The sequence below is a fragment of the Mustela nigripes genome, chromosome 6 (genome assembly GCF_022355385.1).
Source record: "Mustela nigripes isolate SB6536 chromosome 6, MUSNIG.SB6536, whole genome shotgun sequence".
NCBI lineage: Eukaryota > Metazoa > Chordata > Mammalia > Carnivora > Mustelidae > Mustela > Mustela nigripes.
The window spans coordinates 101,498,461-101,510,522 of NC_081562.1; the positions used below are offsets into that span (position 1 = coordinate 101,498,461).

Consider the following 12,062-nt stretch of genomic DNA (forward strand, 5'->3'; position numbering starts at 1 on the left):
CTTCTCCCCCTGGAAATCCACTCAAAGAGCATACAGCTTGTCCTCTTAAACTTGCACAACACAGTAAGCCTGATGCTACCCCTTTTCATCTCCCTCAAGGAGACGTTACCCTCAGCGACTCCAGGGGCTCTCACCAACCCAAGTGATGGCCACCCCGACCTTCTAAAAGGCCCCTGTCAGAGATTCTTAGTAACATTCCAGCACCTCTTTCACGAAAGAGGAGACAAGTGTCCAGATTAAATGCCTGCTGCAGTGCTTTGCTACACTAATCAAAGCAGATGTTTGCACCCTTACTCTCTGCTTGGTGCTCCCAATACTTGATTTCTCTCAGTCTTTACAAGAGATGTTTAAGGAAGGTCTCATCTTAGGAGTTAGGACAGTGAGGCTCAGCAAAGGAAATCACTTGTCTGGGAATGCTGGGACTTTTCAGTCCCAAGGTCTTCATCTGTTCTGTTACAGCCTTGTGACTTGTGTCACAGGACACAGAAGACCAGAAGCAGGAAGCCCTTGGGATATCTCCCAGTGCACTGTCCACCTGTGGCCATGACTTGCTCGAGGCTCTGGTTTGTCAAAGCTGGAAGGTGGCTGGATGCTTTGAAGGATGATTCGCAGTTGGTGTAGTGCTTCTCCCTGCTGGGGACGTGACCCCGGGGTACAAAAGCATGGAGTTCCAAGGACTCCATGTGTCCAACTTTGAGCTCTTAAGTTTTCCTTCAAACCTGTTACTTCTCACCCATGTATTTGCCATCTCAGGAATGGGAACTATCAACCATTCAAATGCTTATAGCCAAACCTGTGTGTCACCCTGAACCTCTCTCTTGCTCTCTTTTTTTTTCCATACCCAGATTCCAGTCTGTTAAGTACAGCCCATTGCACCTTCAAACATACCCCAGATCTGACTACTGTTCACAGGTTCCATCGTAATACTGGTCGTCTCTTGCTTGGACCGCCGTACACTCCTCTTCAGTCTCTCTGCTTCTACAACTGTCCCACCCTACACACACACACACACACACACACACACACACACACAGAGAGCTCATTTTCTGTGATCCTTTTAAAATCTAATCTAGCTCTGTCCCTTTCCTCTGCAGAACCCCAAGCTGACTTCCCATTGTGCTTCTAGTGAGATCTAAAGTCCTTTCAGTGGCCTGTGGAGGCCCATTGAGCTGCCCCTGCCTTCCCCTCCTGCTCTACTGCCTACTAAATGCTTTCTCCTCACTCTGACTGCTCCAGTCCCTCAGGCCTTTCTGTTTCCTGTGCATCCGTAGACCTCGCGCATCCACAGCCCTTCCCCAAGGCTGCTACCCTGGCTCCTCCCCAGCCCTTCTGTGCTGGTTTCACAGGATCCCTGGGGCCTCAGCTGAGAGGTCAGCTCCCCAGAGGCCTTTCTTGACCACTCTGGTTGAAACAGTCTTCCTGCCCCCTCTTCCTCTCCTTGTCTCCCTGCCCGTTATCCTCATTGCTCTCCAGAATGGTACGTGTGTCTGCACCCTCTCCTAGACCATCAGCTCCACAGGGTGGGGAATGTATTGGTTTGGTGACCGCTGTGTTCCCAGTGCCCCATGCCTGGCACATAATAGCCCCTTGAGAAATATTTCTTGAGTGGAAAAGGGATGAAAAAGATAAAACGTTCCTTCTGAGCTGCCTTCCCTGGGAAGACGTGAGTAGACGAGCTACGGGGGCATGACTCCCTTCCCACTCACTGGGATTGGTTTCCAGACCAGTGTGCTTGTGAGATGACCCCCTGGTGTCACGGGAGCCTCTCTTTGCCACGGGGAGACAGTCCGCATGGTGCAGCTGTGGCAGTCAGATGGGGAATCTGTGTTAAGGGCCTGGACAGCGCCTGGCACACAGTGGCCCATGATGGGGCCCATCAATCTCTCTGTTCCCTTGATCCTCTTCCCCAGGAGCTCCCTGCATACTTAGTCTCCTTCTTTCTTAAAATGAGGTGCCCTGGCGTGCTGTCACCTTGGGCGAAGCTGCTAGACAGCACAGTAGGTCTCCCATCCCTCTGGGAACTAGAGTCATCTTCCTGACTCTAACAGGGGGATCCCCTGCACTAAGACGCTCTTGTAGGCTACAGGAGCATCCACACTTAATCTCCAGTCCTGGGGCTCTTCGATCCCTTCGGCAATGTACCGGCTGCTTAATTACCCAGCTGGCTGGCTTTCCCTATGGTGACTTCCTGCCTTTGGCGATGGTGCAAACAAGGCAACAGCATCACGCAGGAGGCTGAGACACGCCTACTCGCACTCCCATAAACACACACAAATAGAGGGAAAGCCAGGACTGGTACTAGTTGAAATATACACTTGGGCGTCTCATTTCGTTTTGTCGCCATCGCTGTATCTTTGCTGGCTAGGCGTCCGGGACTCCGGGGACGCTGAGCTGCTTCTCGAAAATTCAGACCCTGCTGCTGGCATTCTCTCACGGGCCATGCCGTTTTCATATGATTAGGATGGAGCTCTGGGGACGCGGACTTCTGAGCTGGCCCCCTGGGACTAACTTGGGCTTTCATACTAATTATTTTCCAAGGCAGTTTACAGCTGGGTCATTCGTACTCATATTTTTTCATGACACAATGCTCCAGGGGTTTAACACTTGAGAGAAAAGGGGGCTTGGGTAATGGCTCGGCCCAGGAATTCAATGTGATTGCTCTTCTGGTCCTGGGACAGCATCTGCCCTCTGCTGGCAATCTGCCTCAGCAGGTCAGGAGGAGGTGAAACCCTCAGAAGACCTCTAATCAAGGCAGGGTGACTTTATGGGGTACACAGGATTTGGGGAGCAAATAAGAAAGGAGAGGGGTTGCCTTCTACCTGCTCCCATGGTCTCCACATTGATGCCCCTCCTGCACCCCTATAGCCATCGCAGTCTAAAGGCACTGTGTTCGGAATTTCATGAAGCACAAGGCTCTGGGCTGTTTTCTCATGGGCTCGGCTTCCAGCCCCTCTAGAGGTCTGTGTCTTTACGAGGGGATCCTGCCAGTGGCCTGAACTGCAGATTGTTCTTCTTGGCCTAAAGACATCATCCCCATCACAAATGGACTCTGGGAGAACTTGTTCTATCTCTTGAGTCAAGTAGCCTTTGTCACAGACAGATGAGGCTCCTTGTGTTGGCCACTGAGAGAGATCCAGCACTCTGACTGGAGCCTCGGGCTTTGACACGCCCCACGCCTGATTATCTACGTCCCTGGGGGGTGTTCCCTGGACGGCTCAGCAAAGCCCAGAAAGTGGCTGCAGAGCTTCTCTGAGGTGGGGGCATCCAGCTGATTTAGTGGCCTATCAAGGGGATTTGGATTGTTTATTGGAAGTGCCCATTATTTATGGTGGCCCATGGCCCTAAGAACACAGGCAAAGGCTGTTTTTAGAACTAAAACTAATAAATAATCACCAGGCCCATGATTTATCAGCTTGGAGGAAGGGAACCACTCATTTCCAGTTGGAGTGAAGTATCCCAAAAGGATCGGATTCTCTTTCCCAAGAACTTGGAGGACATTCCTGCAGGGATTGGGAGATCTGAGCACAGAGAGTTCCAAGGAGATTATAAAGAAAATCAAAGACACGTGCCTCTCTGTACCTCATTCTTAATCCCCTCCTTGCCACATTTACAAGACACGTTTTCTAAATTTTCAGCTCCTTAGACCTTATTACTCATTTTTGGATGAGATAAGTTTTAATTTTCTTATCCCCCAAATATTTTAAAATGAGAGACAAGAAGGGGTTGTTACTGTTGGATTGGATGCCTCTGGTACACTGGGCAAAGGCTCAAAATCGCGCTGAAAACCTTTTCCTTCCCCCTCGCTTCCTTCCTTCTCCCCATTCCTTCCTTCTTCTTTCCTTCCCTTCCCCTTCCCTTCCCTCCCTCTGTCCTTCCTCTTCCCCTTCCCTTTCCTTCTTTCCTTCTTTCCCTCCCCCCTCCCTCCTCCTCCTTCCCTTCTCCCCCTTCCTCTCCTCCTTCCTCCTTCCTCCTTTCTTCAACAGGGAAGTGGAGGAACATTTCTGCTGGGTGCCTCTGTCCCTCCCCCATCACTTACATTTTCTTCTTTGGCAGCAGCTCTGCCTCACCTCCTGCCCCCTCTCTGCCCCTCCCATGTCAGGGGCTAGAGCCCTTCTGGGTCCTGCCTCCAACTCCAACACCCCCATTTCTTATCTTCTGGGTAAGGTGGGGAAATTTAAATTAATTAAATGAAATTGAAATTGAAATGAGGGAGATTTCATTCTTTTGGCTGTTGCTTTCTTGTAACTTCATACCCACAGGCAATGGTCCTCCCTTGGAATGAGACGGGGAATTTTTATTAAATGATAAATATTTTTTCATTATTCTAAATCATATCTTTTTCATGTCACTAATTCGTTCATTCAATAAATATGCTTAGTCGGGCCCATCTGCTGCACAGGACCTGACTGCTCATTCTGGAAAAGCCATCCACACCATGTGTGGTGGGGCTGGCGTGGCGTGGGGCTAGGGAAAACCAAGGTTAACAGCCACGTGGGGGTTCAGAATCACGAGATCTTAACATGGAAAGTGACCTTAGAAATGGATGGCAGGCATTTCTTGGGCCTCAGTTTTACTTCCTTTTGTCAAGGAAAATAGGAATCACACTAAAGAAGGATCTTGAGCCCAGCGAAGATTTGAGAAGCATGAATCCAATAGGGACCCACCGGCTTCCTTGTCAGGCAGACATCTTAGCGGGGAAGGAAAAGCCCTTACAGGCGACATATCTGTGGGGCTTTGCTAATGTCCTTAAACTGAAGAAGTCACAGTGTTCACTGTGAGCAGTGAGTACAGACCATCTTCCAAATGCTTTTTGGGCAAGGCTGTGTGGGATTGGCCTCCCTTCTAGCTCATGGGGCTGTGCCCGTGGCCCTCCAGGCGTGGCAGGAAGGAGAAAACCACAAAGCCGTCTGCCAGCTGAGGGATAGCACGGTAGACTTTTCCAGCTTCATCTCCTATAAAATTATGGCAATGTCTCCAGATTCCCTAGCAGACAATGTTTATTTCCAAAGTTGTCTGGGGGACTTCAGGAAGCATGGGCTGAGAGTTCTGGGGAGGTGGGGGGAGGGGCTATTTTGATTAGACCTTTCCAGCTACATGCCAACAGGGTCACCTATTAGCTGTCCTCCCCACTGGTTGGTAGAGAGTACTCATTAGTCAACATGATAATGATGCCCAGAACCTTAGGGTCTAGAGTCATACACAAATCCCTGGCCACAGATGGCTCAACTGTGCTGCAGAAAGCAGGGCTGCCGGCTTGGAGGAGATGACGGCATTGGAGGATGCTATTTAGGACAACAGGAGCTATTGTTTATTGAAGTCCAGTACTTGCCTGGTCCTAGGCTAAGGGCTCTGTCAACATCCTATGCTGTCTTTAACAACTTGTGAGGGAGATGTCGGTACCCTTCCTCTATAAGTTCATTCCTCTAACTACACTCTGCATTTGAAGTCAGGTGTGTCTGATGCGTAAATCTGTCCCTATGGCCATCTCTGGAACAAAACAGCCAAGTAGTCACTGCTATCAACATACAGCTGAGCCCAGAATAGCATGACTGGGTGCTCTGTAGGTTCAGATTGGCCTGCCAGGGCCTCTAGGCCTGCTCGAGAGCATAGCCAAACTTAAGTAGGCTTCAGGATGATAAGGCTCCCGGAGAATGAATCAGTTTTCAGTGTTGCTGGCTGCCTAGGGTGATGCCATGTTTCTTAGGGTTCACGGGGGCTAGGACATGACTAGAGGATGAGTAGCTCTCATTTCCCCAGGCCTTAGGGAGAAATCTGGGCCAGGATCAGAATTGTGATAGTAGCACTATGGTGTCTTAAGCTTTCTGGGGTTCTCAAGGCCTCTTCCGGGGCTGTGGGTTCCTAGGGGCTGACATCCGCCTGCGACAGTCTCCTCAGTAGATCTCTGCTCGCACGTGGACCACTGCTGATGCTTCTGGGCATCACCTCTCATCCTCAGGACTGTGTTCCAAGATTGCAAATGAATGAGGGGCTCTCTGTGCTTTGTGGGAAAACAGGTCATGGAAATCCTGCATTCTTCTCCCTAAGATCCCCTTGATGAAAGGGGAGAAGATTCCTTGCCACTCGCATATTAAGTCTTGAAAAGACCTGGCAGTTTGCAAAAGGCTCCCCCAGAGACCTAGGTAAAGGAAGCTCCTTATAGAAAGGCTGGAGTCGTCATTCATCCTGGCAGCCCCCAGCTGGGGCTCAATGAATGTGACCTGAACACTCAGAAATATTTCTTAGGTCCCTATCCTGTGGGCCAGGGTTGGAGGGTAGGGAGGTGGAAGAAGAGGTGTGATGGAAACAGCAGTCCAAGGTCCTGATTTCACAGTGTGGTGGTGTGAAATTTGGAGACAGGGGGATCTAGGTTCAGACCTTAACTCTTATGTAACCTGAACTTACTCCCCGTGTGATCTAGAGCACTTCTCTGGACCTTGGCTGTCTCTCTTTGTAGTGAGATGTGCTACCCCCCTTGTATAAGTAGGTACAGCACACATGTCCCTTTGGCCTCCCTGGGGATCCCCACAGCTCTCTACCTACAGGTGATCTCCGGTTGTGAGCTCAACCGCTGCACAGGATGAGGCAGAATTGCCAGGGAGTCAAGTCCAGTGGTACCCATCACCCAGTGAGGGACTGCATTTGCTTGTTCCTCAGGGTAATAATTATGAGGGGTGTTTCACAGTCTCTTCCAAGGACCCCAGGGGAACTGAGCCCCTGTCACCTGTGGCATTCAGTTGTTCAGAGCACATCTGTGCTGCCCTCCCTCCCTTCTCTGCAACTGCCGCACTCCCTTACCAGGCTTCCTGGGAGCACTTCCCAAATAGATTACTTATTCCCAAACTACTTACTTCTTGACATAGCAGGTAACCCCAACTAAGAGAGAAGATCAATGAAAGGTCCTGTTGTGATTTTTGGAAGGCATGGAGGTAGGTCATTAATACTGAGAAATATAAAATACGGTAGAAGAAAAAGAGATTACCACCCTCTGAAGTCATCGGGGAAGGCTTCGGGGAAGAGATTACAGGCAACATTTGATCTGATTGCGATAGGTTGTGAAGGATTTGTACATAAGGGTATGGGTCCAGGAAGGGAATATCAGGAGAAGAAACCAAGTTTTGCATCCACTTTTCCAAAGATGTCTACTAAAGCTACATGTGAGTCAGGTGGGCAGACATTGACAAGTCTGTGCGCCAACCTCATCGGGGCACAGAGCATCCCAGCTGGAATGGTCATGGTGCTTTGGCCTTGCCCTCCCTCGGCACACTTTCAAGTACACGATGCAAGGGTTGCGCTTGCTTTCTGCCCCTGAAGTGTAGCCCTGTCACTTCTTATCTTTGCCAAGACGTTTGTCACAATCCATGAATCCCCAGCAAACACTCGGCCCCGTTGTCCACCACAGCATCCCCGGGTCTCGAGTCTTCTGAAGGCATCAGGGAGGTTTCTGCCCAAGGTTTCTTAGGCTTCTTGGGGGATTATGGGCCGACTCCTTGCCTGAACCTCATAGGACTCGCTAGGGCTGTGTCCCCCGATTTGGAGACATTAGGCTTGTGTTTGTTTCACTTATCTGATGGTCCATCACCATTTGAACACATGAATGCAAGTTGCCCTGGTCTACCCAGAGGTAGACCTGTCAGAAATGAAGAGACAAGAAGGAGGAACTGTTTCGTGGTACCCAAGACACGTCTTTGCTGCCTATTGACTGTAGTTCCTTGTTTAACAAGGCATTTTCACCAGGGACTTTCGTTCAACTAGAATCTTACAAGAGTGGTAATCAGATAGTTAAAAGCAGAGTCCCCCCTGATGAGGTGAGCGTGGTTGGAAGAAGTTCTACCAGCTCAGATGGCATAAGAGGAGGGAAGTGGAGGGAGAAAGGTGATGATTATGCACACCATTTGCCTTCTGTAGCTTCATAGTACCTGGCAACCCATTTGGGACCTCCCAGATGAATTCAGTTCTAATGTGCCAGAAACCGATCTCTTGATTTCTACTCTGAAGGAAGGAGAGCTGAAAGACAACAGCTCATGTAGTCAGGATTAAAACTCTGAAGAGGTGAAAAATCTGTCTCTTGGGGCATCTGGGTGGCTCAGTGGGTTAAGCCTCTGCTTTTGGCTTGGGTCCTGATCCTGGAGTCTTGGGATCAAGCCCTGCCTCAGGCTCTCTGCTCAGCAGGGAGCCTCCTTCCCCCTGCCTCTGCCTGCCTCTGCCTGCTTGTGATCTCTGTCTGTCAAATGAATAAAAAAATCTTTACAAAAAAAAAAATCTGTCTCTCAGTCTTACAAGCTTTGCTCTTCTCTTTCAGAGGTTCCAAAAACAGAACAGACTTTTGAAGAACGACTGATACTCAAAGCTTTCTTGCTGAAGTTTGTCAATGCCTACTCGCCCATCTTCTATGTGGCCTTTTTCAAGGGGAGGTAAGTACACTGGTTTCACACATGGAAGACTGGATCCTCAGCTAGAGTTAGCTTGTGCACACTGCCAATGTACACCTTCTTCCAGCCCCACCACATTGTTCGTGAAGTAGTGGCATTAGCGTTACATCATTTTGGATAGAATCTTCAGATTGTGATAACCAGGGACACTACAGGATTTGACCCTGGGCTCCAAAGGAAATCTCAGAATAATCTGGGACTCCCAACTTCGAGCACGAGATAGGAGGGAATTTCAGGTCTGGCGAGTGGTTCTTAGGTCTTGCAATGCCTTTTGGACACTAGCTACCTTGAGTTAGCACAGATATCACAGGTTAAGGGCATTGTGAAGGATTTGTACATAAGGGGATGGGTCTCACGAGACTGCCCTCACTCCAGACATGAGCTGCAGGCTCTGGGGTACCTGTGCCACTCATGATTCAGACCAACTGGCTACGACCACTAACGCCTCAGGTTTGCTCATTCTCTAGATTGACTCACAGAACTCAGGAATGTCCTATACTTAAAATAACGGTTTTATTATAGAAAGAGGGTACAAATCCAAACCAGCAAATGGGAGAGGCACATAGGTTGAGGTTTAGGAGGGTCCTAAACAGAAGCTTCCAGGTCCTGCAGATGCACTAGTTTCCTGGCACATTGATGTGTCCCACCACCCAGGAAGCTCATTCAAGCCTCTGTGTCCAAAATTTATAAGGTTGCAGTACGTAGGTCTGATTGGTTGAATCATTCACCATGTAACTGGGCTCAGGGGCTCAGGGCCAACCCCCACCCCTCCCACCTCACCTCACCCCAACACTACCCACCCTCCCCCCCCACCCTGCACTCACACAGTTGGTTTTTGTGTCCTCCTCCATTCCTGAGTAATCTCATTAGCATAAATTTAGGTATAGTCCCAAGAGCCCACTGTGAATAACAAAGAGAATCCTCTGGGGAAATTCTAAAGATTTAGGTGATTCTCTAAGAACCAGCAACAAAGAATCTAGTCAGATTCTTTATTATGCAAAATGTCTAGATGTAAAATCACTTCTGATAACTATTTCTCATGGTCAGGTCAGTTGGCTGCCTATAAGGAGATTTCCCAGTAGGCATTAACTTTGTCAGGAAAGCTTCCCTAAGACCAACATCTCATGAAGCAGGCATCCATAACAAGAGCTACTATTGTGCATATTTGATAGTTTCTTACAGATAGGTTTGTGACAAAACCACAATCCCTTCTGGGGAATCTCTGCCCTTGACCCTTATGAAATTAGAGTAGCAGAGAGACTGTTCGTATTAATGGATATATACTCCACTAGTGTTTTCTCTCTAGATTTAATATCAATAGCAAGTTTCATACATAGATATTCTAGGCCAAAAAATATGGTCCTGACCCTTTAGATAAATCTGTGGTCTTTTGAAAGAGATGGTATTGTAAACAGCCCGGGCAATGAGTTGCCATCAGAGAAGTATCAAGAAAGTGTTGGGGAAATACTTAATTGTGAACAGACAGACTTCACAGAGAAGGAAAGATTTGAGCTGAGCCTTAAACAGATGGGTAGGATTTCCACAGGTAGATGAGGGGTAACAGTTCAAGAAGGCGTCTTCTCATCACCTGGCTGTTCTGTGATTGGCTTTTTCCTCTCAACCTCCCCCCCCCCCCACCTTCTCCGTCTTCTTGTCCTCCAATAAGGTAGACCCTACTTGGAGGAGGAAGGAGGCTGGCTGTTTCCGTGCCTTTAAATATACTCAGTAGGAAGTTTGAATTATTCTTTTCTGATCCCAGGAATCACTGCTTGTGACTTTGGCCTGTCTCCCCCTCCATTTCCTGGGAGATCAGAAGCTCTCACTGAGGAGCTGTGAACAGAACTCAGTTCTTGACATTAGTTGAGGGATGAAGGTGAACAGATAGTACACTTAGGGATAATCCAAACCTCCTGGTCTTGAGGCTCAGAAACTGTCACAGATACCCATACATGGGACCTTCCCAGTCCCTTGCCAGCCCCCGCCTCAGCCCTTGTCCCCTGGAACTCAGTTGAGAGGTGAACCCTCAACGGTGCAGGTGACAGCTAGCTGATAACACAGTGTACACGCCCACGCCTGGGTGATTTAGTGCCCACCCTGGCCAGTTCTTTCCACGAGGGTATTGGCCACTGCCTCATCCACTCAGAAGGCAGGCCTTCCAGCGGCCCTGCCTTCTCCTTCCCTAACTCTCCCACACTTCTGGACTTCAGGTTCGTGGGCAGACCTGGAAGCTACGTCTACGTGTTCGATGGTTACCGCATGGAAGAGGCAAGTACAGCCTGACTGGTGGTGGGTCGGTGCCCCCTGCCCTGCCCCGGGCCCCAATCTTGCCTGTCTCCCTCAGCAGCATGCCTCACTTCTTGCCCTTTCTTCTCTGAGCTCCATTTGGTCTAACCAGTCTTCTGTGATCTTCTTTTCTGGGCAGTGTGCTCCGGGGGGCTGCCTCATGGAGCTCTGCATTCAGCTCAGCATCATCATGTTGGGGAAGCAGCTGATCCAGAACAACATCTTTGAGATCGGAGTCCCGTATGTAATGAACCCCTCTTCCTCCTCCTCTCTCCCCACAGGGCCGGACTTCCAGCACAATGTTCCCGGCCTCCTCCTTTCAGAGAGCCTTGTTGTCTACTCCTGGTAGATAGTTTTCCCCATGAGGCATGGCCCTTCCCACAAGACTTGTTTTCTGATCTGATTTGGGAGGTTTGAGGCTTAGAAAGATTCATGAGCACTTGTTGCAGTAACATAATGGCTAAGTGGCAGAGCTAGGAGTCAGGTAGCTTGGACCTCGAAGTGTGAAATACATTTAATGCTCACTATAACAACAACAACAAAAATCTCATCATAGTGGATATAAGTGAACACAAAAATTTGGAAAAATTGTATAATAATTTAGAGCAATTTCCCTAAGGAGCTGTGGGATATGTGATTTTAGGAGGGGAAGGATGCAGACCGGTAAAGCCCAGACTGGATCTTCACATGGATCTTCTCTCCCATCCCACGTTGTTTGATACAGATTTCACAGAAGGACCTCTTTCAGTTAGGTATTGCGTGGAGATAGTCACGAGAAGAAACGTGGACTCACAGGCACTGGGTCTAAAAGAAACAAAAACTCAATAATGAAAATCTACCTTTAGGTCAAAGAAAAATACAAGCCTCCCCCCCAATCTTGCTTTTTCTATTGCTTTTTGGTATTCACGTACCATTTTAGGTGTTTTTCTTTTTGGTGTTCATGTACCATTTTAGGTGTTTTTCTGCCCTCACCCTGAGACAGTCTTGGAAGCCCCTTGGGTGTGTGCTTTTCTTGGAGGAGGATGGGTAAGAACGTCCGTGTCTGGGTGTCTCTCACCTCCCTGCTTAAGCCAGCCTCTAGTCACCAGTCAGGACGTGATCACTTTTGAGAAACTCCACCCTCTGAAAGTGTACCCAGTTCCTAGCTTTCTGATCGAAAGCCATTCGGAGATAGTCAAGCGAAGCTAGTGAAACACATGGTCACCGTTCTCTAAGAGCTTACCATCTCAGAGAGAGACCACATTTGTTATGGATAAACATCCAGAAAATATACAGACCGAGAAAAGATGTACCAAGCTACATCTGGCTCCTTTGAAGCTCCAAGAGCAGCCCCTCCATTCCTGCTACAAA

The 12,062-nt window shown here is 48.9% G+C and overlaps 1 protein-coding gene across 1 annotated transcript in view; it reads left to right on the top strand.

The window, feature by feature from the left end:
* Positions 1 to 12,062, top strand: part of ANO2 (anoctamin 2) — a 341,480-nt gene that overhangs the window by 284,609 nt on the left and 44,809 nt on the right. Inside the window, exons 17-19 of the mRNA XM_059404945.1 lie at positions 8,300 to 8,411; positions 10,637 to 10,694; positions 10,852 to 10,952. Coding sequence (XP_059260928.1) covers positions 8,300 to 8,411; positions 10,637 to 10,694; positions 10,852 to 10,952 — 271 coding nt within the window. The remainder of the gene's footprint in view (positions 1 to 8,299; positions 8,412 to 10,636; positions 10,695 to 10,851; positions 10,953 to 12,062) is intronic.